The 13,370-nt window shown below is 49.5% G+C and overlaps 1 protein-coding gene across 2 annotated transcripts in view; it reads right to left on the minus strand.

Moving 5' to 3' along the window:
• Positions 1-13,370, minus strand: part of ZC3H18 (zinc finger CCCH-type containing 18) — a 41,518-nt gene that overhangs the window by 12,456 nt on the left and 15,692 nt on the right. For both annotated transcript variants that reach the window (XM_020911703.2, XM_020911701.2), the window contains 5 exons: positions 8,390-8,538; positions 7,985-8,077; positions 7,185-7,342; positions 4,794-4,911; positions 3,584-3,846 (listed from right to left, as the gene is read on the minus strand). In XM_020911703.2, the coding sequence (XP_020767362.1) occupies positions 3,584-3,846; positions 4,794-4,911; positions 7,185-7,342; positions 7,985-8,077; positions 8,390-8,538 (781 nt within the window). The remainder of the gene's footprint in view (positions 1-3,583; positions 3,847-4,793; positions 4,912-7,184; positions 7,343-7,984; positions 8,078-8,389; positions 8,539-13,370) is intronic.

Consider the following 13,370-nt stretch of genomic DNA (forward strand, 5'->3'; position numbering starts at 1 on the left):
AGAAGCTGGCCATTTCAACCCCAAGGGGCCCCAAACCTCTCACTGTGCTCGAATGCTCAGTAAACAGCTTTGAAGATAACAGGCAATCTGGGCGAGTCCTCGGGAAGGTCCCGGTTACTATTTGTGTCTGGAATGACATTCATCCGCATGTTTGAGAACATCCTTTCTGCGGCGCCCTACCCACAAAGCACGCCCGCTGGCCTGGCTGTACACACTGGGAGGAGGTTTCATGGAAGTGCTCCTCCGTCACAGCGATTCTCTCACAGAACTGGCTACAGGCTTCGCTCTAAAAACAACCCAGTTATAGAAGTGGGCAAGATGTCTGGAAAGGCCCAATCATGAAGGTAAGCCTCAGTGAAGGCAGGGGTGTTGACTCCAAACGAACAACATGGGGGCTGGCCCAGAGGCCTGCAGAAGTGCCAACAGGTGGTCTCTGTGGCAGCCGCTCCACAGGAGGCAGCTTGGGCAGGTTAGGGGTGGGTATGAGAGGGACCCAGGCCTGGCAGAGCCAGGACCCACCATCCTGTGTGCTACTAGCCCCCTCCCGGCCACAAGCTGGGTTTTGGGAGCTCTCGCTGGTAGTGGATGTAAGGGAAGATCCAGCACCACGCTCAATAGCATCCCCTACTCCCACGTGTGGGACCTTCCCCAACAGATGCCGCCCCGTCCAGAACCCACACGTGGCGGAAAAAGCTATGCCTATTTCCTCTCTCAGGTGTATGCATGCTGCATGCTCAGTCATGTCCAACTCTCTGTGACCCCATGAGCTGTAGCCCACCAGGTTCCTCTGTCCATGGGATCTCCAGGCAAGAACACCAGAGTGGCGTGCCATTTCCTCCTCCAAGGGATCTTCCCGACCCAGGGATCAAACCCGAATCTCTCACATCTCCTGCGTGGGCAGGCAGATTCTTTACCACTGTGCAAGCTGGGAAGCCACCACGTTCTCTCCATCCAGCTGCTGATGAAAAATTCCCAACCCGATAGAGGCTAAGTAAACAAACTCTCCCATAAAAGGGAGGTTAGGTAAAGGAATTACGGCAGGGAGCCTGGCCACCTCCTGACGCAGTGGTCACACCAGCTTGGGCTGATCAAAGGAAAGGAAACAGGAGGCCGTGTTGGAAATTCTGCTCTGGTGAAACCCCACCCTTCAAGTTGGTGGCAGGGCTGGCGGGGCCCCAGCCAGGGCAATCAAAGATGAAATTCAAGACTCCGAAGACCAGTGAGCCAGGCTGAACTGAGGCAGACTGACGGAATATGCCCCTCTGCTGAGGGCAGAGAGGGGTCCGCAGGGGAAGAACTGAGCCCAAAGAAGGGAAGTGAACCAGGTCAGAGGCTGGCAGCAGAGCACACCAGTCCACGACAAAAGCTGCCTCTGACTTCAGGAGGAATTCACAAAGTTCCCCGAACCCTGACCCTCTAGTTCAGCTGTGCTGTTGCTGAGCCCTTCCTCATAGGAGCCCCTGTGGCTGTGCAGACATCAGATCTGGCGGCTGCTCACAGTGCTCCGCTGCTGGGGGCCAGGCCAAGACTTGCCACTGCCTTCAAGAAACCCTCCTTGTGGGTCTGACTTCCCCAGGCTTCCCCATAGAGAGTGAACACAGGCATCTGTCCATGAGCTACAGGTAGTCCCTGACTTAGGATGGCTAGACTTTTACAACAGTAGAAAGTGGCATGCCTTCAGGAGAAGCTGTGCTTTGAATTTTGCATTTTGATCTTTACTGGGCAGTGAGCCACAGCTCTGTCACCCACATGACCACAGGGCAGACGAGCAATACACCAAACAGCTCTTCTGGAACCAGGAAACCCTTCAGCTTTCCACTTTAGTACAACTTTCCATAAATTCCATGAAAGATTCCACACTTTACACTGTTCAGTAGATCAGATGCATTTTCTGATGGGTCATTCTAGACAAGACTTCTCCTAAGTTGGGTAGGCCCTGGGGTCACACACAGACTAACTACTGGCGCCCCCCTGTGCCGGGCCCTGAGACTGCAGTGCCCTGTCCGGGTTCCACTCTACAAAGACCACAGAGGACAATAGATAAGCAAGTACAATGAAGTCAGGAGGAGACTAGAGGTGTTAAGAACAATAAATAAAGCTGGAATGCGGTGGGGCGGGGGGGGGGGGGGGGGGGGGGGGGTTGATCTCTCTGAGTAGCAGGTAAAGCCCAGAGGCAGGGGAATGGCAGAGCAATGATTGAGGTGAGCCAAGAAGAGGCAGAGGCCCGCCAGCGGTATGGACAGAAGGCAAAGTGTCTACCAAAAAGGGGCTTCAAAGGGCCCCACAACAGAAAAATTGAAGAAGGAAGTCTTTCAATGCATCTAAAATATGATTTACTCTGATTGTTCTTAAAGTATATCACTTTGCCCAATATTAGGAAAAAACAGAGCGAATTCAGGGAGGTCAGTTCACTGTCACCTAGAGGATGAGTATAGAACCCACATTTAACAAAAGACAAGAATGAAAGACTATATGGTTCTGACGTTTACTTTCAGAAACACAAGACAGGACTCTGCTCAATGGCAAGGACAGGAATCAGGGATATGAGTCTGGCTTTTCCACCAAAAACTGTTAGAAATAATGAACAAGATTCAGTGCAAATGCAGGATACAAAATCAACGTACAAAAACCAGTTGTGTTTTTATATACTAACAACGAAGTACATAAAAAAGAAATAATCCTATTTATAATATAAAATAATAAAATACTTAGGAATGAATTAACAAAGGTGGTGAGAGATCTGTACACTGAAAATCACAAGACACTGATGAAGGGACCTGAAGAAGACAGAAAACACTGAAACACACACCACGCTCACCAATTAGAAAACACGGTTACACCGTCTGTGCCGCCCACACCAACCTACAGATACACTGCAGGCCTAACCAAAGTTCCAACGGCACTTTTCATACAACAGAAGAAACAACCTACAGTTTTGTACAGCACCACAAAGGACTCTGAATAGCCGAAGCAATCCTGAGAAAGAACAGAGCAGGAGGCACCACAGCTCCTGATTAAAGCTGTGCTAAAAGCTGCAGTAATCAAAGCAGTGTGGCATTGGTGTCAAAACAGAAGCACACATGTGAGCGGGAGACAGAGGCCAGAAACAAAGCCCTGCACACCCAGGCAACTAATATTTGCCAAGGGAGTCGAAAACACTCAATGGGGAAAACTGGACAATCACATGCAAAAGAATGAAATTAGACCCTATCTTCAACCACTAATAAAAGCTACCTTGAAATGGATTAAAAAACTTACATGTGAGATGGGAAACCACACAACTCTTAGAAGAAATCAGAGCAAAAGCTTCATGATGTAGGTCTTAACAATGTTAGATACGACATCTAAAGCATAAACAGCAATCGCAAAAATAAACCTGTGGGACTGCATCTAACCAGAAAGCTTCTTCACAACCAAAGGAGCGATCCACACAGTGCGGGCAGGTCCTCCATCTGGGCGCGCAGCACGGCTCCCCGGAGAGCAGCACGGGGTGGTGGTGGTGGGGGGGGGGTGGGGGGTGGGCAGGGCCGCTGCCCCTCCCGCAGCCCTCCCGCTCCCAGGCTCCAGACGGCGCGGTTCCTACCTGGGTGGCTGCGGGGAGCGGGCCTTGGGCTTCTCCTTGTCCTTCTCGCGCTCCTTGTCGCGATCGCGGTGCTGCCTGTCCTTCTCGTCCCGCTTGGCGCGCTCGCGCTCCCACTCCTCCTTCCGCCGCTGCCGCTCCTTGTCCCTTTCGCGCTCCCGCTCGCGCTCACGCTCCCGCTGGCGCCGCTCCCGCTCCCGGTCCCGCTCGCGCTCCCGCTCCCGCTCGCGCTGTCTGTTCTCCCGCTCCCGTTCTCGCTCCCTTTCCTTCGTGGAAAAGCCAAACACACGCACAGGCGGGATCAGACCCTCAGAAGGGGAGGCGCGGGCGGGACGCCAGAGCAGGCGGAGGAGACAGAACACCTGGGTGGGGGTCTCATTTCTGCACCGGAAATGGACTTGAGGCCACATGGGGGGGGGGGGGGGCGCAGAGCAGGCTCTCCAACATCAGCACCACGCCTGTGGGCCTGGCAGGCCTCCCGGACCTCAGCTCCTGCCTCGGGAGGTAGACACCAAGGCTGTGCACAGGCAGCCCGGCCTGGGGCTCAGGGCACCCCAGCAGGTCCCACACCCTCTGAGGCTGCCCTGGCTGGCACCAGGCACCTGCAGCCCTGTGGCCTGGCCCCAGTGAGTGAGGAGTCTGCTCTAACTGCCCGGAGAAGGGGCACAGCAGGGCCAGCAGCCAGGTCCTCTTCTCGCCACAGGCTCACCATCTGATGTGGTCCCCAGCCAGTCACTCCCCTCTGGCCCTAAAAACTCACGACTATCACTTAAGCTGTGGCACAGAAACCACTAACCTACCTCTAACGACCTCTTCCAAGCTGCAGCTTCACATCAGAAGCACAGGGTCAGGGGCTCAGAGGGTGAAGCACATATATTCATAAACCTACCACATCTCAGAGAAGTGCCAACAGGAATGGCCACGACCTGCCAAGGGTGGTCCTGAGCCGGAGAGAGGCACAGCCCCTGCCGCTGGCACTGCTCACCCACCCCATGGCTCTGGGGAAAACAGAGCCAGAACATAGACCAGCTCAGAGAAGGAGCTGTTCAAGTCACCACAAGGTCAGTCCCCGGACCAGAATCCGTTCTCCACAGATGGTCAACTGGGACTTGAAATCAGTACACCATGCTCACACAATTAAGCTTTTATAAAGTCCTATAAATAAAAACGGGGTGATTTAAAGGGTCCACCAGTGAAGTTCCAACCTACATACCCGGTAGTTATGGTACGGCTCGGCCTCTGTGTACTGCACCCGGAAGTTCTCATACTGCCCGCCACGCCAGAAGCGCTCTATCTCATAGTCGTAATAAGGGTCTGCGTAAGGCTCAAGTCTGAAAAAGAGCAAGTAAAAGTCAAGCTTATCACTTAGGAACATTAATGCAAATACATTACATAAAATATCTGCCAAGATTTAGACACCACATTAAAAAAAAAAAAACGAGACTGCAAGGCTGAGTCAATATTAGAAACTGAATATACTAAACAAAATCACAGACCTACAGAGAAATCAAAGGATAACACCTACAGATGGCGAAAACATTTGTGATAAAAACCCAACCCCTTCCCAATGAGAGGAGGAAATGACACTTTCTTAATGTGATAGATACTGATGTTTATACACTTCAGAGCTAAAGCCAGCACCTTATTCGCTGGGAACAGGGAGGTGTTCCCGTTAAGATCCCAATGGGCAAGAAAGCCCAGTGCCTCTGAGATAACCCACACTGTGCTGGGGGCACTGCCGCAACCAGACTCCAGGAGCCCCCAAGCCACCTCAATGTGCAAATTAAATGACATCATATGTGAAAGCCATGACATGGTGAAGTCAATTCAAGTGGTAAGAAGAGCCCAGTAAGGCACATAGATAATTCTAGATAATAACCAGTGAAGAGGGTAGAGAAAACCCCACTTAACCAGCAAGAAAGAAGGAAACATACTGAGGAACAAGGTAACAATACACTTAACCAGAAACATGCAGAATCTACTTGAGGAAAACTTTAACACTCTTGAAAGACACAAAAGCACACGTGAATAAGATCACATCCCTCATCATCGCAAAGGAAAACTAAACATCACCAAGAAGTCAGTTAATTTACAAATCCCTTCATTAATTTATAAATTTAGGGCAATCCCAATAAAAATGCTGATGAGGTTCTTCATGTGGGTAGACAACTGATCCTCAGGTTCACATGGACACAAGACACACAAGACCAGCCAAGAAACCCTGGGAAAAATAAGACACACCCTCTGTGTGATTTCCCTGGTGTCCAAGGGTTAGTACACCATGCTTCCACTACAGGGGGGTATGGGTTCAATCCCTGAGCAGGGAACTAAGATTCCTCATGCCACATGGCACAGCCAAAAATTAGGGGGAAAAAAGACACCCTCTTGAGACCTCACGATATCACAGATGGCCCAGGTCATAAAGAAACAGACCCGAGGAATAAAACAGGTCTGGGCACAGAGCCTGGTGTGGGTGAAAGTGGTGGGCCTTCAACCATGGGGACATGATGGCTCCTACGCCCTGGAAGAGGAGGGCCCTCCCCACACATTGACCCAGAGGACCTGCAGCTCGGGCGGGGGGGGAGAGAGAGAGAGAGAGAGAGAGAGAGAAGGGGATGGTCACCCAACAGCAGCTGGGCCCTCAAGCTTCTTTCAGAGATTTCTTGACTCCAGACTAACCCAGAGGTGCCCAGAGCTCAGAGAGGCCCAAGGCCCCCTCCAGCCTGCACTGCCTCCACAAGGCCTTCAGTGGCTGCTTTCTAGGGCATCTCCCCCCACACTCCTGGGGCCCTGGTGGGGTGAACTCGGGGCTGTACTGCCAAGTGACAGCCTGATCACTCCCAACAGCCAGACAGCTTCCTCACCCTCCAGCCCACAGTCTCAGGCCTACATGGGCGGCTGTGGCGGTGACTGTGGAAACATAGAGCTGACCCCACAGCCTTTACCTGCGCCCCTGACTGTTGTTTCAGCAGGAAATCAGGGCTGTGCTTTCCAGCAGGAACGCCCCTTGCATGGTGTTGCTGTGTGACCAGGGAGCTGCTGAAGTTGCCTGCCGGGGAAAGACCTGGACTGCCCTGCCTGAAGCTGAGCTGGGCTGATGTGGAGTAGGCGCTGGGGCCCGGGTTATGTGGTGGGGCACCACACAGCTCCTCAAGGGCTGATGGGGGTTTCAGCCACATGTGCTTCTGCAATCCATTTAAAAGGCCCATGATAAAATGTCTGGCAGCAACAATGAAGAAACCTGCCATACTCCCGGGTTTTGGGACAAATTTCACAGCTTCTCCTGGTTGCTGGGGAGCCTGGGGGAAGGTGGGAGAGACGTGGGTTCCAGGGGCTTTAGGAACAGCTGTAAACCCCCTCAGAGCTTGTAGGAATCCCAATGGATGTGAGCCCTCCACAATCCCAAGGCCCTGGCACGGCACTCAAACATATCCTTCCAGAAGAAAAACAAGGAAAGTCAGCTGCAAACTGTCTGCAGCACCTCAGGAAGGCCATTCTCAGCCCACGGGTGTGGACTGTGCTGCTGCTCCCAAGAGCCCGGTTCCCACCCTGCCGGGGACACTGAGCTCTCAACAGGGGAAGCAGAGGCAGAACCACTCCTTACGCTGTGTCTCTGACATCTCTCGTGATCCGATAGTTCCAGTCTCGGAAAACTTCATTTTCTTTGTCAAACTCTCGCTCATCTTCACCAATGGTCACTGTAAACCTTTTCTCTTCAAAATCAGGCTCCTGTTCTTTTCGAATAGTTGCTTTTTTCAAAACCTATCATTGTAAAAAGAGAAGCCAACACTGTTACTGCTAAGCAAACACAGGGGGTCCTACCCTGACTGACCCCTGATGCCTGGGCTGGCGTGCCAGAGGAGCATGACCAAGCGCCCAGTAGGGATTTGCTGAAGCTCTGTGCTGGGATGCACACGGGACCCCACAAGGGCCCCATCCCTGCAGGCACAGTGCACCCTGCACTCAGGAGCTCACCTATGTCTGACCTCCTGTTTCTAGTCCTGGCCTTGAACTGGGGGTTCCAGACATGCACTCAGTGAGGGGGCAGGGGAAGGTGCTCCAGGCAGGAGAGGCACCCAGAGTGGGGCAGGGCTGGGGGAGTGGGTGGGAACGGCTCTGCTTTCGCTGGTCATTTCCCTAAAGGGAAGCTCCAGAGCCAAGAGGGGTAAGCGCGGGCACTGGGAGCCAGGTGCCAGGTGTGGCCTAGCATGAGGGAGGGGGAGGTGGGTGAACACTGTGCTTCCCCAGGAAAGATGGCTTCTCCAGATACAGAGGCCACAGGGGAAGTGGCATGGCCCCCCTGGCCTCTGGATGACCTAGCAGCCTCGGAGAGAGAGAAATGCTGGCTTTGTGCAAGGACCACCACTAGTACTTTTCTTCATAGGCTTTCCACTGGTCTGTTACCTCCTTTGCATGCCGGAGTCCTCGTTCCCAGGCACTCTCTGTGGGGGGTTCTGGAGGGGGTGGCGGCAAAATTTCATCTACTACAGGCCCGCCCTATAAAAAAATGTAAGCCAAAAGTTACGACAGCAAGCAAAACTTAGAAATGGGGGCGCAAAAATACCAAGTGAAACCCCAGCGGGCCCTGCCTGCTCTCCTCTCTCAGCCTCCCTCCCTTGACCGGCTGTCCCAAGCCTCCGGGGGCCCCTAGCTGGGGACAACCAGAGGGCTGGAAGGCAGCTCTGGCCTCTGTGGCAGCCTAGAAATGTCTTACACACAAGGCACAGTCATGTTTTTGAGTTGGAACATCACGAACAGAGTTTAGATGTGATCTGCCAGCAAGGAATGACATTCATGGCGTTCACGTACCCATGGGTTGGCAGGCATCAGGGGGTGCGGTCCGAGCGGCGGGGCCCCATTGGGTGGGAAGGGCTCAGCCTTGGTGATGAGGGAGTAGTTGCCCTTGTCGTTGACTCCAGGGTGTATGAATCTGCAGTTCATGCCCCAGGTGCAGTTCCCTGTGGAAATAAGAGGCAGGTCAGAGGGGGCCTGGCCCATGTGCACAGTTCAGCTCCCCCTGCTCCACTGGCGACCGGCAAGACACCCAGGCAGCAGGCCGAGCACAGCCCTGTCCATCCCACGAGACCATGAAGGCAGGCCTGGACAGTCTGGGCCGCCCTGCAAGCAGCACTTAAGGGCCCACACAGGACCCTGCCCCACAGTCACCATAAGAGTAGTTCATCTCCCCTAAACAGAGACACCCACAGCATCCCAGTGATCAGGGTGGCCCTGCCTCAGGTTTCACGGCTCAGGACATACACACCCGAAGGTGCACTGACAAGGTCATGATTCTGACTCAAGAGAGCCCCATACTGAAACAGAAATCAAAGAGCAGCACAATAGCGATCACTGCCAGTTTATGCCAGGGTGATCTTTACCAGTTCTGTACACCTGCATTTCTCCTAGCAAGCCACTGCAGGCTACTTCCAGTTACTTAAAAAAAAAGGGTTAGAGAGAAAACACATAGACAACTATAATAAATGGGGTGTTTATACTTTACAACAAAGAACTAAAGAGGCTGACCTTTAGCATTATTCAGCAACAGAACACCAAGATTCAGGAAAACCACCTGACTTTTCAGGACAGAAAAGAAGACTACATTTTAAATTTAATTAGTGAGTGAATTTTTTTTTTAATTTAATTTTTTGAATAGGTAATATGTGTGCAGGCTTAAAAAATAAATATGGCATACAATATCTAAGTGGTTTCAGAAAACATTTTCAATTGGTTAGCATGTAGTTAAATTGTAAGCCATCTTTTAATATACATTCACTCCTAAACACAGTATTTCATTTGACTATTTCTGTCAAAAAAATGTTTTTTTCCTTAAATCACGTAAATTAAAGAGAAATAATCATTTGATATTTAAGAAACACTAAATTTTACCTTTTAAAAATTATGAGCATTTCAACTTGTATTAAAACCAACATAATAATATATGGCTCCGAATTAAATATAGAATAAAGGATACTTAAAAAATTTTTTTCTCTGGGAATGCAAAAACAATCAACTAAGTTTATAATTTCTAAAAGTGTTTGAGAGATCACATACAAAGCAGAGGCTAAGTAACACACTCCAGGGGGTTCAAAACCCCAGAGACTCAGACAGTTTTAAAGAAAAAAGAATGTGCAGTCATACATCTAAATAAAGAACTCCAAAATATGCACTTATTCATCGCTTGACTCTCATAAATTCACATCACAGTTCGCACTGCTCATGCAGTTAAAAGGTAACAAAAAAATTGTAAGCACAGAAAAGTAACAAAATAAAGCACAGCATTTCCATAATATTTAAAATCTAAAATACCTATATGGGTAGGAGGTAAATGAATGTGTTATTCTTTGTTCTTTTTGTATTTGAATTTTCAAAACAAAACAAAAATATCACCCCTGACCACTAACAAAAAAAGCTCTTTGGTTCCTCAGGTTTTAAGGGCAGGGAGGAGGAGCCGGAGAATGAGCAGAGAGAGAGGAGTTGAGACTGCCTGTGTCTGGGCCCAGGGCCTCCAAAGAGAAGGAGGTGGCTGCTCCAGGAAGTGTGGGCGGTCTACATACATGCAAGGGCAGGCGTCCCGCGCCTGCAGGCAGGAAGAGTGGCAAGAACAGTGCAATCCCACCAGCCTTTTGAAAAGTGAATTTTCAATTATGCAGAAAGAAGTATGGGAGGATACACTCCAATTGTATCAGGATAACTGATACTGTTTTGACTCTCTGTCAGCACACATTACTTTCATAATTTAAGAAAGCAATTTGTTTGGGGAAAAAAAAATTCTCCAGGAAATGGAAGCAAAAGTAGATTTACAGGTTTAAAAACTCTCCTCTGCTTCTAAATGAAATTTCACTACCAGAAAATTTATGTGGACTGTGACTGTATGACGAAACAGGATTACAATTCGGTAAGGGGTCTGCATGGACAGGCACAGGAGCCCAAAGGGAGCAAGCAGAGGACTTTGCTGTAATCCAAGTGGTACAGCCAAAAGAAAAAAAAAAAAAGGACGCAGTGTGGTGGTGGGTGGGAGGGTCACAGGAATACATGTAAACAAAGGTGCCTATTACACACACACACACACACACACACCCTGCCTCAGTCTCAGCAGAAACCAAAGACACGAACACAGACGACAGAAGGCACGCCCCACACAGCAGATCCAGGAGTCTGGTCAGAAAGACCACCAGGCCTTAGCAGCTCTGACTGCTGGCCCGACTGGAGGTCAGTGAGGCGCCTCTGCTGGCATTTCTAACCTGCATGGCACGGCACCTGTGGTGCCTCCCGCAACAGCGGAGATGATTTTACACTCCTTTCTCTAGCTTCCACACAAAATGCTTTCTGCGCACTAGAATTTTAAACAAAGACTTCCTTGTTTCTAAATAAGACACAGTGGTCTTATTTAGATATTCCTTGGTCCCATTTCCTGTTAATTTGAACAACTCAGAATAACTAATAAAAATAGGGATTGTCAAAATAAAGTGCTTCATGGTTTTTTAAAAAAATATTTTTGAAAAGAAGACAGAATATATAAAAATCTAATAAGGAAATATTAAAGACCAACCCAAGTTCTACAAATGCTTCCTCTAACAGGCATAAAACTCAATGAACACAAACTTAATGTAAGAACACAAAAGTCAGTGCTCCCCTCTTCACAGAACTGTGACAGACACAGGCAACCAGGTCATCTGTGCTGAGCTGCTTTGACTTCTTCAGGAATAGTCATTATTCATTATGGTAGTTGAAAGAATAAAAATAGTTTCTGGGTTGCTTCTTTATAAATGACAGACTTGAAACCAGTGGTTTGTGTAACTTTTCGGTCTCAGGATCCCAGAGTCTCTGTAATGATTATATCTATTGATATTAAAACTGAGAAAATTTAAAGACATAAAATATAACACATGTAATTTATGTTAACAATATTTGTTAACATAAAGGTTTTATGAACATATTTTGAGAAAACTTAGCCTGCTCTGGGGGTGGCTCTGGGGAGGAGGTGCAGCCGCTGGGAGACCCTGAGGCCTCTCCCGACGCTGTGTGCCCTCCGAGGCTTTGGCCAGGAATTCCCCCAGCCCTGCCACTGAACTTCTCTGACTCCCAGGCGGGTCCACCTTGAACTGTGAATGGCTTTCTACCCAGGTAGGATTTTGTGACATCACGCAACGTTAGCTTGGAAAAGTCATCAAATACTGCAAAGCTGTCAAGTTTCCTACCACTCTGATTTTTCACTTGAGAGGCTGACCTTATCAGCAGCCACTGTCCTGGCTTTCTGGATGTCATGGAGTCAACAGGACTGGGCTCATGGCCACACCTGGCATGCCCTCCCTGGAGGCACCCTTCACGCCTCAGGGGCAGCAAAGGAGCTCCGTGAATGCTTGCACTTTTGTTAGAAAAGCAAAAAGACACATATTGAGGGGTTGTGGTGGGGCGAAGGAAATATTCTACACCTGGACTTTGGTGCTGGCTGCACAACTTGCTAAACTAATAAGAATCATTAAACTGGACACTTAAAATAGGTGGATTTTATGACAGGGCAATTATACCTCGATAAATTTATTTACGAAAAGACCTAAACTCAAACTAATCATGAACGTTGTTTCACAGCATGTGCAGCAGGTGGCCCCTGCCGAGTGGTGCATTCAGTCTCACTAAGGCACTGACTTCAGGGGCCCCTAGGTGGCAAGAACATACCTGGAGACCTCCTGCCTTAAACACCAGAGGATGCAGGGATTAAAAAATGGGCAGTAAGCACTTCTCCAAAGAATAATCACAAATGGCCAAAAAGCACTTGAAGAGATGCTCCACATCACTAATCAGAGGGAAATGCAAATCAGAACCCATAGGAGACACCACCCCACACCCATGATGACAATCACTATTGCAAAACCAGAAAATGGGCGTCCACGAGGAAAGAGCTTAAACCCCGGGCGACGTGGTGGGATGCGAAACGGTAGAGCCACATGGACAATTGTAGGGCAGTCTCTAAAACTTTAAAGACATAAGTACCACACGACCAGGCCATCCCACTTCTGGGTGTATACGCAAAAGATTGGAGAGGAGGGTGTCAAAGAGACATCTGCACACCCATCTTCCCAGCAGCATTATCACAACAGGTCAAGCAAAGAAGCAACCGAGACGCCCACTGATGGGCGACGGGCAAGCACAGTGTGATCTGCCCTGCAGTGGACTGTTACTCCATCCTGAAGAAGAAGGCAATCCCGACACTGCCACAGCGTGGATGAACCTTGAGGACACTGCTGAGTCAAATAAGCCCCTCACAAAAGGACGAGACTGCACTTCTGTTAGGCACACAGGGTACTCAACTTCATGGAGATGAGGGGGGCAGAGGTGTAGGGCTGGGAGCTCCTGTCTAACACAGACAGTTTCAAGTTTCCATAATGAAAGGAGCTCTGAAGGCCCATGGTGGTGATGGCCACAATGAAGGCCAATGAAATGGACACTTAAAAACAGTTAAGATGGTAAATTTTATGTTGTGTTTTTTACCACAATTTTAACAAGAGGAAGAAAGTGTGTGTGTTTTGGGGGGGCGGGGGCGCAGGCGCAGGAAGGAGCAGATACAGGAGGCCTGGTCTGCAGAACAGGCTTGGTGCTACTGACGGCCAAGTAATCAGAGACCCAGGAGCAGGACAATTTAAAGAAAATGCTATTTATGCCTTTATGGACAGAACTTCATGTTTTGATGACTCAACCTAAGTAGGTGACAGGTGAAAATATACCATAAACAAAGTACTGGCGCTTTAAAATGTTTCAACTTGTGTTCCTAAGTACATTGTTGTTGTCATTG

This window comes from Odocoileus virginianus, chromosome 20 (genome assembly GCF_023699985.2).
Source record: "Odocoileus virginianus isolate 20LAN1187 ecotype Illinois chromosome 20, Ovbor_1.2, whole genome shotgun sequence".
Classification (NCBI taxonomy): domain Eukaryota; kingdom Metazoa; phylum Chordata; class Mammalia; order Artiodactyla; family Cervidae; genus Odocoileus; species Odocoileus virginianus.